At 42.5% G+C, this 18,908-nt stretch overlaps 1 protein-coding gene across 1 annotated transcript in view; it reads left to right on the forward strand.

Moving 5' to 3' along the window:
- Window positions 1-18,273, forward strand: part of ZNF197 (zinc finger protein 197) — a 56,119-nt gene extending 37,846 nt beyond the window's left edge. The window contains exons 8-12 of the mRNA XM_079795051.1: window positions 754-1,146; window positions 2,343-2,490; window positions 3,284-3,375; window positions 4,345-4,471; window positions 12,656-18,273. Of these exons, the coding sequence (XP_079651177.1) occupies window positions 754-1,146; window positions 2,343-2,490; window positions 3,284-3,375; window positions 4,345-4,471; window positions 12,656-14,958 (3,063 nt within the window). The 3' untranslated portion in view covers window positions 14,959-18,273. The remainder of the gene's footprint in view (window positions 1-753; window positions 1,147-2,342; window positions 2,491-3,283; window positions 3,376-4,344; window positions 4,472-12,655) is intronic.
- The last annotated feature ends 635 nt before the right edge of the window (window positions 18,274-18,908 follow it).

The raw sequence follows: 18,908 nt of genomic DNA on the forward strand, positions 1-18,908 counted from the left end.
TTATATACCAGGCACTGTTCAAAAACTTAAAGTGTATTTAGACATCAAATTCTTACAACAAGCGTATAAAATAGGAACTGTTATTACCCCTATTTTTCAGGTTAAAAGACAGACTCAGAAGTGAGGTAACTTGTTTAAAGTCACACAGGGCGCCCTGGCCAGTTTGGCTCAGTGGATAGAGCGTTGGTCTGCGGACTGAAGGATTCCGGGTTCGATTCCGGACAAGGGCACATGCCCGAGTTGCAGGCTTGATCTCCGTGTGGGGCATGCAGGAGGCAGCCGATCAATGATTCTCTCTTATCATTGATGTTTCTGTCTCTCTCTCCCTCTCCCTTCCTCTCTGAAATCAATAAAAACATATTTTAAAAAATAAAATAAAACTACACAGGGCTAGCCAGGATGCCCATTGTTGGAGTACTGGATGAAGGAAGGAGGCGCTGTGAGTAAAAAACAAAGGAATTTCATGTCTGTGGTTTCAGCAGTGGTCTGGTTGCCTGTGTCAATGTCCCCGGAGCCTTGAGCTGGGGGCTTTGTCAAAGGAGGCACTGCTGCGAGCCTAGAACCTTGCATTTAGGGATTTTCTCTTCATCACTGGGAGCTGACTGGGGGCTGGAAAACTTGGTGGTTTCACTGCATTAACTTTAACAATGGTTGTTTTTTTTTAAAGTTTTGTAGATGATGTTCTCCAAGCTCTAAAGGAAGAAGTCAAGCAAGGATTGAGGGGGCTTAGAGAAGAGGCTTTCTTGACTAAAGACAATGACAAGAGAAGGTTGGGCCCACAACGCTCTGAGACAAGAGGGTCTTGTTAAAGGGAAGGATGATACCTGGAAATGGGGAACCAGCTTCCAAGGGAGCAGCTCCTCTGTTTGGGAGACCTCCCATCTGCACTTCAGACGGTTACGGTACCATGAGACGGCTGGACCGCAGGAGGCGCTGAGCCGGCTCCGGGAGCTCTGTCGCCGTTGGCTGAGGCCAGAAGCGCGCACCAAGGCCCAGATCCTGGAGCTGCTGGTGCTGGAACAGTTCCTGAGCATCCTGCCTGGGGAGATTCGGACCTGGGTGCAGATCCATCGCCCTGGAAGTGGTGAGGAGGCCGTGGCCCTGGTGGAAGAGCTGCAGAAAGACCTCGATGGACCAGTGCTAAACGTGAGAAAGGGCGAGGGCGAAGAGTTTGGGATGGAAGAAAGGAGAAAACTGAGGCAGGACTGGAGGGCGAGCCTGTGATTTTTTCATTAACAATAGCATGTTAGCAACCCCAATGGTAATTAGAACAGGTTCATGAGCCATTCAGACCATAGGATATCTTTGCAGTTAAATAAATTTATGAGTGGGGTCTTTGGGCCCAGTTCAGAATCCGCACAAAGTCATTGACTGCACTCTGTCCTCCTGGGTGATGCTTGCTAATGCTGAGTTTGGTTCAAGAGCCTGAAGAACATAAGGTTGCTAAGTGTTCTCCTGAACAGAAGCATATGTATTCTTTGTTTGCAATGATGATGTGAACCTGAAGTTAAAAGGCAGTGAGAGAATAAGAATGAAGCTTTCTAGATCTGGCGAGACTTTGCCACATGTTCCCCTACTTGGGTTTCTGTGAGCCAGAGAGGATTGGGTTGAGATATTTGCTTCTGATAAGATTTTATATCCTTGACTATTAAGTTGGGATCTTATATAGTTCCTAGTGTGTGTGTATGTGAGATCTCTGTCAATCTGTAGCCCACTAGGAATATTTCTATTAGAAGTCTGAAACAGAATTTCAACTTGGCAGTGGCACCAAAGATGGGCTTGTTTAATCATAAAAAATGAAGAATTTTGGAGCTATATATTTCATTAAACATCACTAATGCATCTTCCTCTTTTGAGAGATAAGAAAACAGAGGCAGAAAAGGGTTCACTGGATTGCCTTAGGCCAGACATCTAGCTGGCAGCAAAACCACATGTTTAGACTCCTACTCTAGTCTTCCTTCTGTTGGAGCAGGAAGGGATAAGTAAAGGGGTAAATAAGTAGAAGAGTGTCTAAAACTAGGTCTGAAGCTAAAACACATGCTCTTAATTATTGCTTGTTACTTCCCATTCCCTCCCTAACCCCCACGCAGGTCTGGCTTCTGTTTCCACTGTTCTGTTCAGCCTCCTCTGGGAGAGGCCACCAGTGCCATGAGTGGGGCTAGAGGGCAGCTCCATTGTTCTCAAGGCAAAGTTTTTCTGCTGTTCTGAGGCTCCATACTTGAGGTGGGTCTCTGATCTCACAGTTCTAGATTATGGGCAGAAAGAGGTCCACAGTGGTTAGGTGAGTTTGATTTTCTGGAGGTACAAGAAGAGCCAGCTTGTTTTGTTTTGTTTGTTCCCAGGTTCCAGTCCTTGTCCAGGACCAGGAGGCCATGAGCGTGCCAGGAACTGCACATCCTCAGGCACCCCCAGGGAGCCACATATCAGCTGAAATTTGCCCAGATCCTCTTCCTGACCCAGCTGTGTTCAACCTCCAGGACCCTCAGCGAGGTACTTATTTAGAGCCCTGGCTTTGGATTTCCTTTCTTTTCTTGGACCTTTACTGTGGCTCATCCCTCTACTCCCAGGTGGTTGCTTCCTCTCCTCTCCTTTGTATGAATTCTTTATGGTGACAAGCGCTTTCTGTTCTCCCTCTTGTCCTTTGCTGGGTCTCTGACCTTTCATCCATCCCTATTAATGCTCTTTGTGTTATTCCAGCCCTGTACATGGAAGGTTTGTAGGTCACTTTATAGCCATCATTGCCTAGGCATGAGAGTTCTGGGTCTTTCTGAATTCCTTGTTTATGGAAAACTAGAGGCCCGGTGCGGGTCCCTCGGCCTGGCCTACAGAGATTGGGCCGAAACAGGCTCCGCAACGTCCCCTAAGGGGTCCCAGATTGTGAGAGGGCAGTTCTTGGGTAATGTACTCCAGAATCGGGCTCATCACCCAAGAACCACAGCTGCCAAATCACTGTAGCTTGGCAGCTCCTGCATTGAGCATCTGCCCCCTGGTGGTCAGTGCACATCATAGCTACTGGTCTGCCGGTCTCTTAGGCTTTTATATATATGGACTAGAGGCCCGGTGCACGAATTTGTGCACCGGTGGGGCCCCTTGGGGGTGGCCTGCAGAGATCGGGCCCCAGCTCGTGCCCCCAGCCTCACAGCCCCAGCTCATGCCCCCAGCCCCGCAGCCCCGCCTGGCACCCTGACTTGGCCTGGCACCGCCCCCTCACCTGTATAGAATTGGACTTGGAGTAGTCGGCAGGGACAGCAGAAATCTCATGCTGCTTTTCCTCCTTCCTCAGATTCTCCTGCCCCTGAAGCTTCTGCCCTTTCTCAGGAAGAGAACCCAAGAAATCAATTGATGGCACTCATGCTCCTAACAGCCCAGCCCCAGGTGAGGTTTACATCCTTTTTTCCTTCCTAAGGATCTATCTCAGTGGTCGGCAAACTCATTAGTCAACAGAGCCAAATATCAACAGTACAACGATTGAAATTTCTTTTGAGAGCCAAATTTTTAAAACTTAAACTATATAGGTAGGTACATTGTTATTAACTTAACTAGAAGCTTAACTTGGGATGGGGGGATTCCCAAGGCCAGCCTGTGCCCTCTCACAGTCCGGGAGCCCTGGGAGATGTCCAACTGATGGTTTAGGCCCACTCCCTGCAGGGAACGGGCCTAAGCCACAGTCTGGCCTCCCTCTGCGGGAGGCAACTGGCGGGCCCATCGGGGGATGGTGCCAGCCAGTGAGCAGCTGGCCCCGCCCCCGCATTGCCCCACCACCACCGCTGGTGGCCTCCCTCTGTGGGAGGCAACCAGAGGGGTGATCAGGGGACAGCACCAGCCAGCGAGCAGCCAGCCCCGCCCCCTGATCGCCCCTCTGCCGCCACAGGTCGCCGCCGGCCCCCCTCAATCATTGTCCCCTCCCTCTGCCCGCTGGCACCTACCTTGGCTGGCCTGGTGCTGCCGGCTCACCGGCCCCACCCCCCGCCAACTGGGCATTCCGCAGTTCCACGATTTGCATATTAGGCTATTATTATATAGGATTAGGGTACTCCTAAGCTGGCCTTTGCTAAAAACTCAAGGGGCCAAAGAGCCGCATGTGGCTCGCGAGCCGCGGTTTGCTGACCACTGATCTATCTGAACCACCTAACTGTACCATCAAGTGCCCTCTCTCATCCTAGTGCTTAGTGTCCAGTTCCCATCTCTAAATCAAGGTCCATGCTATTAGAAGGCAGACTTTATGTGGGGTGTTCCTATATCGCTGATATCCCTTGCCCACCTCATGACCTCACAATGTGAAAGGAACCTTTCAGTAGGGGAGCTCCTAGGCATGGATAACCACACACATACCTGTTATTTCAGGAGTTGGTGATGTTTGAGGAGGTATCAGTATGCTTCACTGCAGAGGAATGGGCATGCCTGGGCCCAATTCAGAGGGCCTTGTACTGGGATGTGATGCTGGAGAATTATGGAAATGTGACCTCCTTAGGTAAGGACTTTTCATCCCATGATTCTTAACTTTATCATCAGCTTTTGCTTATTTTCTTTATGAAAATAGTGTATACTTATTTTGGAAAACAAAATGTTAGAAAAGAAAAAAATCTTCCCTTAAGCCCACTACTTGTAGACAGTTACCAAAATCCTCCTATCTAATAAAAGGGTAATATGCAAATTAACCATCACTTGGTCACAGAGTTGGTGGCGCCCATAGCCACAAGATGGCAGTGCCCAGTCCTCTCAGCCCCGCCAGATTCCCGCAGTCCCGGGGGGATGGCTGCTGAGAGTGGGCAGTGTGAGCGGCCTGGCGGAATGCTTGCTTCATCGCCGCGGTGACGAGGCAAGCATTCCACCCCGGCCAAGGAGGACCTCTGGGCGGCGGGCACGGAGCGGCTGCGGGGGTCGGGGGGTGGGGGACACTTGCCTCGTCACCTGGTGATGAGGCAAGCGTTCTGCGCCTGGCCATAGATGGGCCTCTGGCCAGGCCGGGGCGTGGATGGGCCTCTGGGCCATGGAGAACCTCTGGCCAGCGGGCACAGAGTGGCTAGGCCCTGCTTAGAGCTACTAGCGCACGGATTCGTGCACAGGGCTACTAGTTTTAATATATTTCTGCTTTTTTCTGTGTATTTGAGGGTTTTTTTCCTTTTAAAAAAAATATATTTCTTTATTGGTTTCAGAGAGGAAGGAAGGAGAGAGAGAGAGAAACATCAATGATGAGATGTGCTCTCCAGCACATCCCCCACTGGGGATCGAGCCTGCAACCCAGGCATGTGCCCCTGGCTGGATCCGAACCCAGGACCCTTCAATCTTCAGGCCAGTGCCCTATCCACTGAGCCAAACCAGCTAGGGCTATTTGAGGTTTTTTTACATTGTTATCAGTGTGTGTTTGTGTGTGTGTGTGTGTGTGTGTGTGTGTGTGTGTGTGTGTGCAGTTTTAAAGCTTGCCTTTTTTGCGTTCTCATATTATTAAAAATTGTTTGCAGCCCTAACCGGTTTGGCTCAGTGGATAGAGCGTCGGCCTGCAGACTCAAGGGTCCCAGGTTCGATTCTGGTCAAGGGCATGTACCTTGGTTGTGGGCACATCCCCAGTAGGAGGTGTGCAGGAAGCAGCTGATTGATGTTTCTATTTCATCAATGTTTCTAACTCTCTATCCCAGTGGTCGGCAAACTGTGGCTCGCGAGCCACATGCGGCTCTTTGGCCCCTTGAGTTTTTAGCAAAGGCCAGCTTAGGAGTACCCTAATTAAGTTAATAACAATGTACCTACCTATATAGTTTAAGTTTACAAAATTTGGCTCTCAAAAGAAATTTCAGTCGTTGTATTATTGATATTTGGCTCTGTTGACTAATGAGTTTTGCCAACCACTGCTCTATCCCTCTCCCTTCCTCTCTGTAAAAAATTAATAAAATATATATTTTTAAAATTGTTTGCAAATATTATCTATACTGGTTACATAATTTGTGCCATAATTCAGTTAGCTATTTTCTTACTTTAGATAATTACTATATTAATCATCTATGTTTAAGACCTTTATTACTCACTAGAGGCCTGGTGCACGGATTCGCGCACCAGTGGGGTCCCTCGGCCTGGCTTGCGGGTATTGGACCGACTTCACCGGTGCACAATTGGAGCCAGGGAGGGACCGTGGGAGGGCTCCAGGGTGTGTCCAGCCTGTCTTGCTCAGTCCCAATCAGGGCCAATCGGGGCTGGCTGGGGCTGGCTGGCTGGGGAGGGACCGTGGGAGGTTGGCCATCTGGGGAGGGCTCCAAGGCGTGTCCAGGCCATCTCATTCAATCCCAGCAGCAAGTTAACCTACCGGTCGGAGCGTCTGCCCCCTGGTGGTCAGTGAGCGTCATAGCAACTAGTCGAACAGTTGGACACTTAGCATATTAGGCTTTTATTATATAGGATTATTTTTTGGAAGTAGAATTATTCAGACTAAGTGTGTGAATTGTTTTAAGGCTCTTGCTTGCCAAATTGCTTTCCATAGTGATCACTGTCATCCCACTCTTACTGTCGGTACAGAAGAATGCTCCTTTTGTTCTGCTTTCACTGGTCCTGAGTAATCCCATTCTTTTAAATTGTTGCAAATACAATTTTTTAAAAAAATTATTGATTGATTTTAAAGATAGAGAGGTTGGGAAAGAGGGAGGGAAGGAGGGAGGGAAAGGGAGAGAGAAAGAGCAGATTTGTTGTTTCACTTATTTATGCATTCATTGGTTGATTCTTATATGTTCCCTGAATGGAGATCGAACCCACAATCTTGGCGTATGGGGATGACACGCTAATCAACTGGCTATGGTGCTAAAATAATTTTTAAAAGTTATAGTATCTATATATTTTCAATTGGAGTTCTTTGATTAGTAATAAAGTAAGAGTATTTTTATTTTTTATTTATTTAAGAGTATTTTTTAAAAATATATATTTTATTGATTTTTTACAGAGAGGAAGGGAGAGAGATAGAGGTTAGAAACATCGATGAGAAACATTGATCAGCTGCCTCCTGCACACCCCCTACTGGGGATGTGCCCGCAACCAAGGTACATGCCCTTGATCGGAATCAAACCTGGGACCTTTCAGTCCGCAGGCCGACGCTCTATCCACTGAGCCAAACCGGCTAGGGCTAAGAGTATTTTAAAAAATTTATTAGCTATTTGTACTTTCACATTATACATCTATCATGTGGTGGCAACTGTGGAAATGATGTGATTCTGTCATTAAGTAGCTTACCATGGTTTGGGAGATGAACACAGAAGGCAAAGTAAAATAATTGGTATGAGAATGGCATAAGCTTCTGGAGATTGAGATGGAGACAACTGCAATCAGTTTCATTCTGGACATTTCATAAAAATGGAATCATACAATATGTGGTCTGTTGTGACTGAATTCTTTTACCCAGTGTAATGTTTTCAAGGTTCCTCCATATTGCAGCATATTAATACTTCATTCCTTTTTATGGGCATACAATATTTGTTTGTATGGATATATAACATTTTATTGATCTGTTCATCAGTTGATGGACCTTTAGGTTGCTTCCACCTTTGGGCTATTATGAGTAACACTGCTATGAACATTTGTGTACAAGTTTTTGTGTATACATATGTTTTAATTTCTCTTGGATATATACTTAGGAGTGGAATTGCTGGGTCAAATGGAACCGCTTAATCATTTGAAGAACTGACAAACTGTTTTCCAAAGTTGTTGCACCATTTTATGCTCTCACCAACTGTATATGTGTTTCAATTTCTCCAAATCCTCAACAATACTTGTTATTATCTGTCTTTCTGATTATAGTCTTCCTAGTCAGTCTGAAATGATTTGCATTTCCTGATGGCTAATAATGTTAAGCAACTTTTCATGTACTTATTGGCTATTTGTATGTCCTTGAAGAAATGTCTATTCAGATTCTTTATATATTCTATATACTGGTACATTATAAAATATATCACTTTCAAGTATTTTCTCCATTCTGTCAGTTGCCTTTTCACTTTCTTGGTGATAGTCTTTGAAGCACAAAGTTATTAATTTTGGTGAATTCCAATTTACTTTTTCTGCATGTGTCATCTAATAAACATTGCCTAATCCAAGGTCATGATGATTTATGTCTTGTTTCTTCTAAGAGTTTTATTGTTTTAGCTCTTACATTGAGGTCTTTGGTCCATCTTGAGTTAATATTTATATATGTATATGGTGTAAGGTAAGAGTCCAACTTCATTCTTATACATGTGGCTATTCAGTTATCTCAGTACCATTCTTTCCCTATTGAATTGATTTGACACCCTTTCAAAAATAAGTTAACTATAAATATGAAGTTTTATTTCTGGGCTTTTCATTCTATTCCTTTGATTATATAGGCCTCCATTCTGTTCCTTTCACTACATGTTTTTCCTTATGTCAGTGGCACTCTGTCTTGTTACTGTTGCTTCAAAGCATATTTTGAAATGAGGAAGTGTGAGTCCTCCATGTTCTTTTTCAAGATTGTTTTAGCTATTCTAGGCTTCTTGAGTTTCCCTTTGAATTTTAGGATCAGCTTGACAATTTCTGTGAAGGAGATAGCTGGGATTTTGGTAGGGATTGCGTTGAGCTTATAGATCAATGTGAGGAGTATTGCCATTTTAACAATAAGTCTTCCAATTTGTGAATCTATCTATCTCATTCTGTGGGATTCTTTTTATTTTCTTAGTCTTCAGTTTCTTTCAGTGATGTTTGTAGTTTTCAGAGGAAAAGTTTTACATTTAAAATATTTATTCCTAAGTCTTTTATTCTTTTTGATGCTATTATTTCTTAATTGCCTTTTTTTTTGGATTCTTTGGTAGTAGTGTATAGAAATATCACTGATATTTGTATATCTGCCTTATATCTTGCAGCCTGAACTCACTTAATTCTAATTTTTTTAAATTTATTTTTATTGATTTCAGAGAGGAAGTGAGAGGAAAAATGAGATAGAAACATCAACGATGAGAGAGAATCATTGATCTCCTGCCTCCTGCATGCCCCACACAGGGGATCAAGCTCGCAGAGCCCGCAACCCAGGCATCTGCGCTGACCAGGAATTGAACCATGATCTCCTGGTTCATATATAGAGAGCTTGTCATCTGCAAATAGAGTCTTACTTCTTCCTTTCTAATCTGGTTACGGTTTATTTCTTTCTCTTGCCTAATTGTCCTGGCTAGGGCCTCTGGTACTTGTTGCATAGAATTGACAAGAACAGACATCCATTTCTTGATCTTAGAGGGAAAACATTCAGTCATTCACCAGTAAGTATGATACTAGCTTTGTAATTTTTGTAGGTGTCTTTTATTAGATTGAGGAAGTTCCCTCCTATTTCTGCTTTATTGAGTATTTTTATTGTGAAGGGTGTTAGACTTTGCCAAATGCTTTTTCTGCTTCTGTTGAGGTAATTATGTGATTTTCATCCCTCATACTATTGATATGGTGTATTACATTAATTGTCTGATGTTATATTAACATTTACATTATAAATCCCACTTGGTCATGATGTATGATTTTATGTTTGTGTGTGTGTGTGTGTGTGTGTGTGTGTGTGTGTGTGTGTGTGTATTTAGTTAGCTAGTGTTTTGCTGGATTTAGTTAGCTAGTATTTTGTTGAGGATTTTTATGTCTATATTCATAAGATATATTTATAGTTTTCTCTTTTTTTAAAAAAATATATCTTATGTCTGGTTTGGTATTAGTATAATACTGACCTCATAAAATAATTTTGGAAATGTTTCCACCTCTTCTATTTATTGGAAGAGTTTGTGAGGAATTGGTATTTGTTTAATGTTGGGTAGACTCACCAATGAAGCAATCGGGGCCTGCGTTTTTCCTTGTGGATAGTTTTTTAAAATCAATGATTTAGTTTCTTCACTTTGTATAAAACTATTCAGATCTTCTATTTCTTGTTGAGCCAGTTTTAGTAATTTGTGTCTTTCTAGGAAATTTTCTCTTTTTATTGTGTTAAATTATTCAGTTTATTGGCATGGAATCATTCATAGTATTCCCTTATAGTCCTTTTTATTTCTGTAAGGTCAGTGCTAATGTCCAGAGGGGGTGACTTGTGCTTAGTTTTTAAGGGTGTAAGTATAGGGCATGTAGTGAGTTGGAAAGCGAAGAGCAGGAAAAGAAAAGGGCATGGGCAGTGATAGAAAGGAAACAAAAACATGACATATATTAGGGCATCTGCATGTAGTTCTCTGTGGCTAGGGTCTAGGGGCATAAAGGATACTGAAAAGAAGTGAAACCAGAAAAATAGTTAAACAGTGGGTGAAGGTTTCTCTTGGGCTTTGCTGGTTATTGAACTTTATCCTGTGGGCAATGAAGAGTCCTTTATTTTGAGCAGGTGAATGACATGGTCAAATTTACCTTTTGGAAAGATAATTGGCAATGAAGTAAACATAGCTTAGAAGAGGAGATAGGAAAACCTATCTGTTTCATGCAGGCTTCAGAAAGTAACCAGTTTCTGCTGTCATTCTGACATTTTTCTACAATGTTTCCTAAAGCTTAATAGGCCCCTGTGTAGTCTGATTTCTATAGTAAAAGTGCAGATACTTTAACCACCTTATTAGCTACCTATATATATAAAACCCTAATATGCAAATAGACAGAACGGCGGAACAACCAAACAACCAGTCGCTATGATGTGTGCTGACCACCAGGGGGGCATGTGGAACGTGGCAGGCATAGGCTGCAGCAGGATGGTGGAGCAGGTGAGCCGGGGTGCCAGACCAAGGCAGGGCACCGGTCACTGTCATTGGGGCGAGCCTCTGGTGGTTACTGAAAATTCTTTGCTCCCATATGCCATGGTCCCACCCGGCGCTCACACCTGCTGCCAGCGCCGACCCCACTCGCACCCGCTGCCAGTGCTGGAGCTGCCGCTCGCACCCGCTGCCGGCGCGAAAGCCACCTCCTGCACCCGCCGGCGCCGGAGCTGCCTGCTCGCACCCGCTGCTGCTGCTGGCACTGGACCCAATTGCTCTGTGCCATCAGTGGGTGCAAGTGGTGCCGGCGCTGTCAGTGCGTGGGAGCGGCAGCCGCAGGAGCGGGGCTGCCGGCAGAGAGGGGCCGCGGTGGGAGGGGCCGGGCGGGGGTACGGAGGACAGGCAGAGACCCACCCCTGTGCCCGCTGTAGCCTCCTGTCCCACAGTTCCTTTCAAGGTGCATGAATTCGTGCACTGGGCCTGTAGTAGTGTATAAAAGAGTTGCTTCCCTCCCCTCCCCTCCCCTCCCCTCCCCTTCCCTCCCCTCCCCTCCCCTCCCCTCCCCTCCCCTTCCTCGTCTTGTCTTGTCTGGTCTTGTCTTTCTTTTTTTTTAAAAAAGTATCCATCTACTCTATCCCAGGCTTCTTTACTATCAAAGGGAAAAAGAGAGAGAGAGAAAGAGAGAGACAACAATGTAAGAGAGATGCATCAATTGGTTACCTCCCGCATGCACCCCAATCTGGGAGGGTTGTGACCCTTTGGTGCATGGGCTGAGGCCCTAACCACTGAACATTGCCAGCTAGAACAATGTTTTCATATTTTTCAATATCTTTCTTTCTTTTTTTTTTTTTTTACTTTGTATTCTCCTATCTTTTATGTCTAACTAAGTGAGGGAATCTAACCCAGACCTGATGTTGTGAAATATATTTAAAATTTTCCGTCTTAATTTTAAAGGAATTGTGGAAATTAATAGATGAATTCTGAACATTAAGTTATTTTAAAAAAAATAGGTTTTTATTGATTTCAGAGAGAGGAAGGGAGAGGGAGAGAGAGATAGAAACATCGATGAGAGAGAACCATTGATTGGCTGCCTCCTGCACATCCCCTAATAGGGATGGAACCTGAATTGGGCATATGCCCAGACCCGGAATTGAACTGGTAACTTCCTGGTATATGGGATGCTGCTCAACCAACTGAGCCACACCAGCTTGGCAGCATTAAGTTGCTTTTTTAAAAAATATTTTATTGATTTTTTTTATAGAGAGGAATGGAGAGGGACAGAGAGTTAGAAACATCGATGAGAAAGAAACATCAATCAGTCACCTCCTGCACATCCCCTACTGGAGATGTGTCTGAAACCAAGGTACATGCCCTTGACCAGAATCGAACCAGGGACCCTTCAGTCCGAAGGCTGACGCTCCATCCACTGATTAGGGCTTAAGTTGCTTTTTAATGGACTTTTCCCCCTCAGGTTAATTACTTTCAAGTAATTAAAAAGTGTTTCTGGAGTTAACTCTTAAACACTTAAGATTGCCTTTCAGAATCCTTAGGTATATATATATTTATTTATTTTAGAGTTCCCATCTTCCCAAGAAGAAAATAAAAAGACAGTTTTTTATAAGCCAAATGATGCTTCTTTTTCCATCCAACCTCCTGTTCCTCAAGTCTGAACCACCTATATAAAATCGCATGTTCTCTCTCATTCTTCCTTGCATCTATGTTTTCAACATCAATATATTTTTTTAGCTGCTCCCTGAAGACAAAGCATTAGGTGCATCTGAGAGTGAGTTCTGTTAATCCATTTATAACATTCTGTCAATATAGCATTCTGCTTTGAACCTGTGTTTAATGAAAAGTCTCTTTTTTGTATGCATATAAACGTGTATCCTTCTAGCTTGTTAAAGTTGTTTGAAGATTTGTTCTCACTAACACAGAGACTTGGTAACATTTGCATTTTTTTTAATTCATTTTACCAGAATGGGAGACCATGACTGAGAATGAGGTATCAGCAAAGTCAAGCATATCTCATAGAGTAGATTCTCAGAAAGGAACATCAAGAAGACTTCAAGGAGGTATTCCCCAGGTCCTTGATTTTGAGAAAGAGTGTGCATGGCAAGTTTCGGCAAGTCAGTGGGGAAATGAAACAAGTGAAAGAGATACACCGAAGAAATGTTCCCTCTATGAACGAGACAAGAAGAAAAGGACTCTGCCAGAAAAACGAGGCCGGAAGCGGAAGGAATTTGGAGAAAGCTTGATTCTAGGTTCAGCTCTTTCTGAAAGTTTAATGGGTACTGAAGGAAAGAAGTTTTATAAATGTGATATATGTTGTAAACATTTCAGTAAAATCTCCCATTTTATAAACCACCGGAGAATCCACACTGGTGAGAAACCTCATAAATGTAAGGAGTGTGGGAAAGGCTTTATTCAGCGTTCAAGCCTTCTAATGCATTTACGGAACCATTCTGGGGAGAAACCTTATAAGTGTAATGAATGCGGGAAAGCCTTCTCTCAAAGTGCTTACCTTCTAAACCATCAGAGAATCCACACTGGGGAGAAACCTTATAAATGTAAGGAGTGTGGGAAGGGCTTCTATAGGCACTCGGGCCTTATTATACATCTGAGGCGCCACTCTGGGGAGAGACCTTATAAATGTAATGAATGTGGAAAAGTTTTCTCTCAGAATGCTTACCTCATTGACCACCAGAGGCTCCACAAAGGGGAAGAACCTTATACATGTAACAAGTGTCAGAAAGCTTTCATCCTGAAGAAGAGCCTTATTCTGCACCAGAGAATCCACTCTGGGGAAAAACCCTACAAATGTGATGAATGTGGAAAAACATTTGCTCAGACCACTTACCTTGTTGACCACCAGCGACTGCACAGTGCAGAGAACCCATACAAATGTAAAGAATGTGGAAAAGTTTTCATTCGAAGTAAAAGCCTCCTTTTACACCAGAGAGTACACACAGAAAAGAAGACCTTTGGTTGTAAAAAATGTGGGAAGATTTTCAATTCTAAGTCAAACCTCATTGACCATAAGAGGATGCATAGCAGAGAGAAGCCTTATAAATGTACTGAATGTGGGAAAGCCTTCACTCAGAGTGCTTACCTTTTTGACCACCAGAGACTACACAATGGGGAGAAGCCTTATGAATGTAATGAATGTGGGAAAGTTTTCATTCTAAAGAAAAGCCTCATTTTACATCAGAGGTTCCACACTGGAGAGAATCTCTATGAATGTAAAGATTGTGGCAAGGTCTTTGGTTCTAACAGAAACCTGATTGACCACGAGAGACTCCACAATGGGGAGAAGCCCTATGAATGTCAAGAGTGTGGGAAAACCTTCATTATGAGCAAGAGTTTCATGGTCCATCAGAAACTTCATACACAGGAAAAAGCCTACAAATGTGAGGATTGTGGGAAGGCTTTCAGTTACAATTCAAGCCTGTTGGTACATCGGAGAATCCACACTGGGGAAAAACCCTTTGAATGCCGTGAATGTGGAAGAGCTTTCAGTTCTAACAGAAATCTCATTGAACATAAGAGAATCCATAGTGGTGAGAAACCCTATGAGTGTAATGAGTGTGGCAAATGCTTCATTCTGAAGAAAAGCCTCATTGGACATCAGAGGATTCACACAAGGGAAAAATCTTATAAATGCAGTGACTGTGGGAAAGTCTTCAGTTACCGCTCAAACCTTATAGCCCATCAGAGGATCCACACTGGTGAGAAGCCCTATGCATGTAATGAGTGTGGGAAAGGCTTTACTTACAACAGAAACCTTATTGAACATCAAAGAATTCACAGTGGGGAAAAAACCTACGAATGTCATATATGTAGAAAAGTCCTCACCTCTAGTAGAAATCTTATGGTACATCAGAGAATCCACACTGGAGAGAAACCTTATAAATGCAATGAGTGTGGAAAAGACTTCAGTCAGAATAAAAACCTTGTTGTACATCAGAGAATGCACACTGGGGAAAAACCATATGAGTGTGAGAAGTGTAGAAAATCTTTTACTTCTAAGAGGAACTTAGTTGGCCACCAGAGAATCCACACAGGGGAGAAACCATATGGGTGTAATGATTGTAATAAAGTTTTTAGGCAAAGAAAAAACCTTACTGTGCATCAGAAAGTTCATACAGTTGAAAATCTCTGTGAATGTGATGAGTCTGAAAAAGAATTCTCTCAAACTTCAAACCTTCATCTTCAACAAAAAATCCATACCATGGAAGAATTCTCTTGGCTTCAAAATGCCAATGAGCTGAGTCCAAGTTAGAGATTCAGAAAATGTAGTGTCATATGTAAAATGGAATAGAATGCCTGCCTATTTAAGTAACTGTTGGAGAAATGGCAATATGTGGTTCTTATAAGAAAGGAATTCATGATTGCCTCTATTATATTCAAGTGAGTTGCATGTGAAAGAAGGTTATTGTAGATTTTCAAGAATACAAAAACAAACCAAATTCTAGTTAAAGTATACTCTGTTCCAGACAATTCATTGTGACCCAGAAAGAGACCTTGGAGCAATTGAGGACTCTGAAGAAATTGGATTTATGGGATGTAATGATGTTATAAGCGGTAGCAAAAATGTCTTTGTATTAGAAAGTGGAAGTTGTTTGTGAAAATGTATATATTACACATTTTAAAGATAGAATCACTGCTGCAGAAAGTCTATATGGACAGTATGATTGAGACATGTCAGACATGGAGTTGGGTGAGCAAGAGCCTGCTGTTTGAGAATAATATAAGAAGAGCACTGGATTTGGAATCAGAAGACCTAGGTTTAGGTCCTGGCCCTCTCTCTTACTAGCAATGTGTTGTTATTATGTCAGCATGTAAGCCTCAAGTTTCTCTGTCAGTCAAATATTAACATAATGCCTACCTCACAGGATTATTACGAGGATTAGGTGAAAGAATCTTTGTGAAAGTACTTTGTGAAGTAATTTAGTTGCCAGTAAAGTTGGATAAAAGAGGTATAGTCATAATCTAGAACACAACATAATGTAATGTTTGTTCATTAGTTAATATTCAGACTCTGTGAACCTCAAAAGGCATTCATTTTTATAATAAGATGAAATGTGGTGGATAAGTAACTGGAATTTAGCTCTCTAAGAAGACTTAAAAAAATACAGCTTTAAGGGCCCTAGCCAGTTTGGCTCAGTGTATAGAGCATCGGCCTGCAGACCAAAAGGTCCCAGGTTCGATTCCGGCCAAGGGCACAGTTGAAGGCTCCTCCCCCTCCTGGGCCCTGGTCAAGGCTCGTGCAGGAGGCAACCAATCTATGTGTTTCTTTCATATCAGTGTTTCTGTCTTTCTCTCTTCCACTCTCCCTAAAAAACATCAATGGAAAAATATCCTCAGGTAAGGATTAACTCCACCCATAAAAAATGTTTAAGGGAACCCTGGCTGGTGGCTCAGTTGTTGAAGTGGCATCCCATACACCAAAAGATTGCCAGTTCAATTCCTGGTCAGTGCACATACCTATATTGCAGGTTTGATCCCCATTCGGGATGCATATGGGAGGCAACCAATCGATGTTTCTCTTCGTCCCTCCCTCCCGTCTCTCTCTAAAATCAATTTTAAAAAAATGAATTTTAGGTTGTTTGCTTGAACAACTGGAAAATTATTTTTTAAATGGTTAAGGGAGTTAATAGACCCTAGTTTGTTTTTACATAATACTGGCTTATTGTGGAAAAATAATATGCCACCCGTTAACACTGATACCAACGCAAACAATTTCTTTTCAACCTTCGAATTTGAAGCCTGGTGTATGTAGGGTATCAGAATGGAAGGGCAGTCCTATGTCGCTTACCTTATTCATAGGGAAAAGTCCTTAACCCCAACCCATGAGCTGATTATCCCTGCCATTGTCCTCAATTTCTTTATCATTGTTGACATGAGAGAGCTTTTTACTCAAGAAATAACGTTCTGTCCCAGCACTCAACTACACAAATTTTTCACACAGAGCCAAGCCCTTCAACCTCTAATTAAACCAATTCAGAATCCATTTCTGGACCATCAGGCCCATTATTCCCTGTAAAGCAACGATTCATTCAGTTTTCCCTTTTGTACATTTGTAAATTTAATTCAACCTGTATTCTTGAGTTCATAATTTTATGTTGTCATTCTCAAACTCCAATTCTGTAGTTGGACTATTACTATCAGGATTGTGTTTCCTAATTAGTAGTAGTATTGAAGTGGTATATTGATTATAATAATTATTAATTCAACTCCAAAGTTCCTTGAGGGCTGGTTCCTCATTAGAATGAAGGTACCCAAAAGTGAATACTGGAATGGGCCCAAGGTTAAAAGTCTTAAGACCTGGTTATGAGTTAGATTCTGTAAGTTTTCTTGGACAAATGCCTTCATTTCTTGGAACTTTGATTTCCTCATCTGCTAAGCAGGAGGAAGAATATCTACCTCATGAAGTTATTACAAGGTAATGAATATGAAATTGCATTATATCCATGCTGCAGAAGAATCACCCCAGATTATGTAATAATTACAAAGGTAAATGTTCTTTAAGAATGGAGAAAACTAGCATTTAGCTCTTAACCAGTTAAAATGCAACATTATTAAGGCTGAAACCCCATATAATGTGCCTCTTCATGGAATACAATAAGCCAAAAGTATAACCTGAATTCATCAAGCTTCTTAGACCAGATTGCCAGTGTACAGGACATACAGGAAGCAGAAGAACAAGATAAATGACACCAGGAGAAACAAATTCAGATGCGGGATATTGTACAAGAAAACTGCACTGTATTATTCAAAATGGCAATGATGAAAAGGGGAGAGGTGATAATCTTTGAAGCTGGATGAGTATTAAGAGTTCATTGTACTGTTCTCTGCTTTTATATACAATATGTATGAAATTTAACACAGTAAAAGGTATAAAAAGTGAATTAGGAAGCTGTGTTTAAAAGATAGTAAAGATCACCCGCCAAGCATGGCTCAGTGGTTGAGCATCAACCTATGAAGCAGGAGGTCACAGTTCGATCCCTGGTCAGGGCACATGCCTGGGTTGTAGGTTTGATCCCACTGTGGAGGTGTGCAAGAGGCAGCTGATCAATGATTCTCATCATGGATGTTTCTATTTCCCTCTCTCTAAAATCAATAAAATAATATATATTTTTTAAAGATTCTAAAGATCAATAAGATGCTAAAGCAGGAATATAGATTCATACAAATGCCAAATTGATTTTTGACAAAGATACAAAAGGAATTCAGCAGAGGAGGGACTTTTTCAGCAAATGCTGTTGGAACAATTGGATATCCATAGGCTAAATAAATAAATAGTTGGGAACTAAGCAAAGAATTCTTAGATTTTTATAAAAAACATGCTCCATAAGAGGGAAAAATTATTTACTCTTTAAAAGACTCTTGAGAGGCCTGGGCTGGCATGGCTCAGTGGTTGAGCATATGCCTATGAACCAGGAGGTCATGGTTTGATTCCGGGTCAGGGCATATGCCCCAGGGGTGTACAGGAGGCAGCAGATCAATGATTCATCATTGATGTTTCTCCCTCCTCCCTCTCCCTCTCCCTCTCCCTCTTCCTCTCCCTCTCCCTCTCCTCCTCTCCCTCTCCCTCTCCCCCTCTCCCTCTCCCTCTCCCTCTCCCCCTCCCCCTCTCCCTCTCCCTCTCCCTCTCCCTCTCCCTCTCCCTCTCCCTCTCCCTCTCCCTCTCTCTCTCCCTCTCTGAAATCAATTTAAGAGTAAAAAAAATAGTAAAAGACTCTTAAGAGGATGAAATATTTACAAATCATACATCCATACAGGATTTATATTTAGACTACAGAATTCTCCAAACTCAATAAATAGATTTAATTTAAAAATGAGCAAAAGTCACACATTTCACCAAAGTATAGATGGCAAATAAGCAAATGAAAAGTTGTTTGACATCATTAATCATTAGGGAAATGCCAGTTAAAAATAACTGCACAGAATAGCTTTGGAAACAGACAAATGGCTTAACACCAAATGTTGGCAAGGATGTGGAGAAAATGGATCTCATATTGCCAGGAAAGTTAAATGGCACAGCCACTTTGGAAAAGAGTTTGGCAGTTTCTTCCCAGTATTTGCTCTCCTGAGCATTTATCCCACTGAAGTGAAATCTAATGTTCAGGTGAAAACTTGTACATGACTGTTCATAGCAGTTTTCTTTCATAATCAAAATTTGTAAGTAACCCAAATGTCCTTCAGTAGGTGGTTAAACAAACTGTTATA

Source organism: Cnephaeus nilssonii, assembly GCF_951640355.1.
Source record: "Cnephaeus nilssonii genome assembly, chromosome: 17".
Classification (NCBI taxonomy): Eukaryota; Metazoa; Chordata; class Mammalia; order Chiroptera; family Vespertilionidae; genus Cnephaeus; species Cnephaeus nilssonii.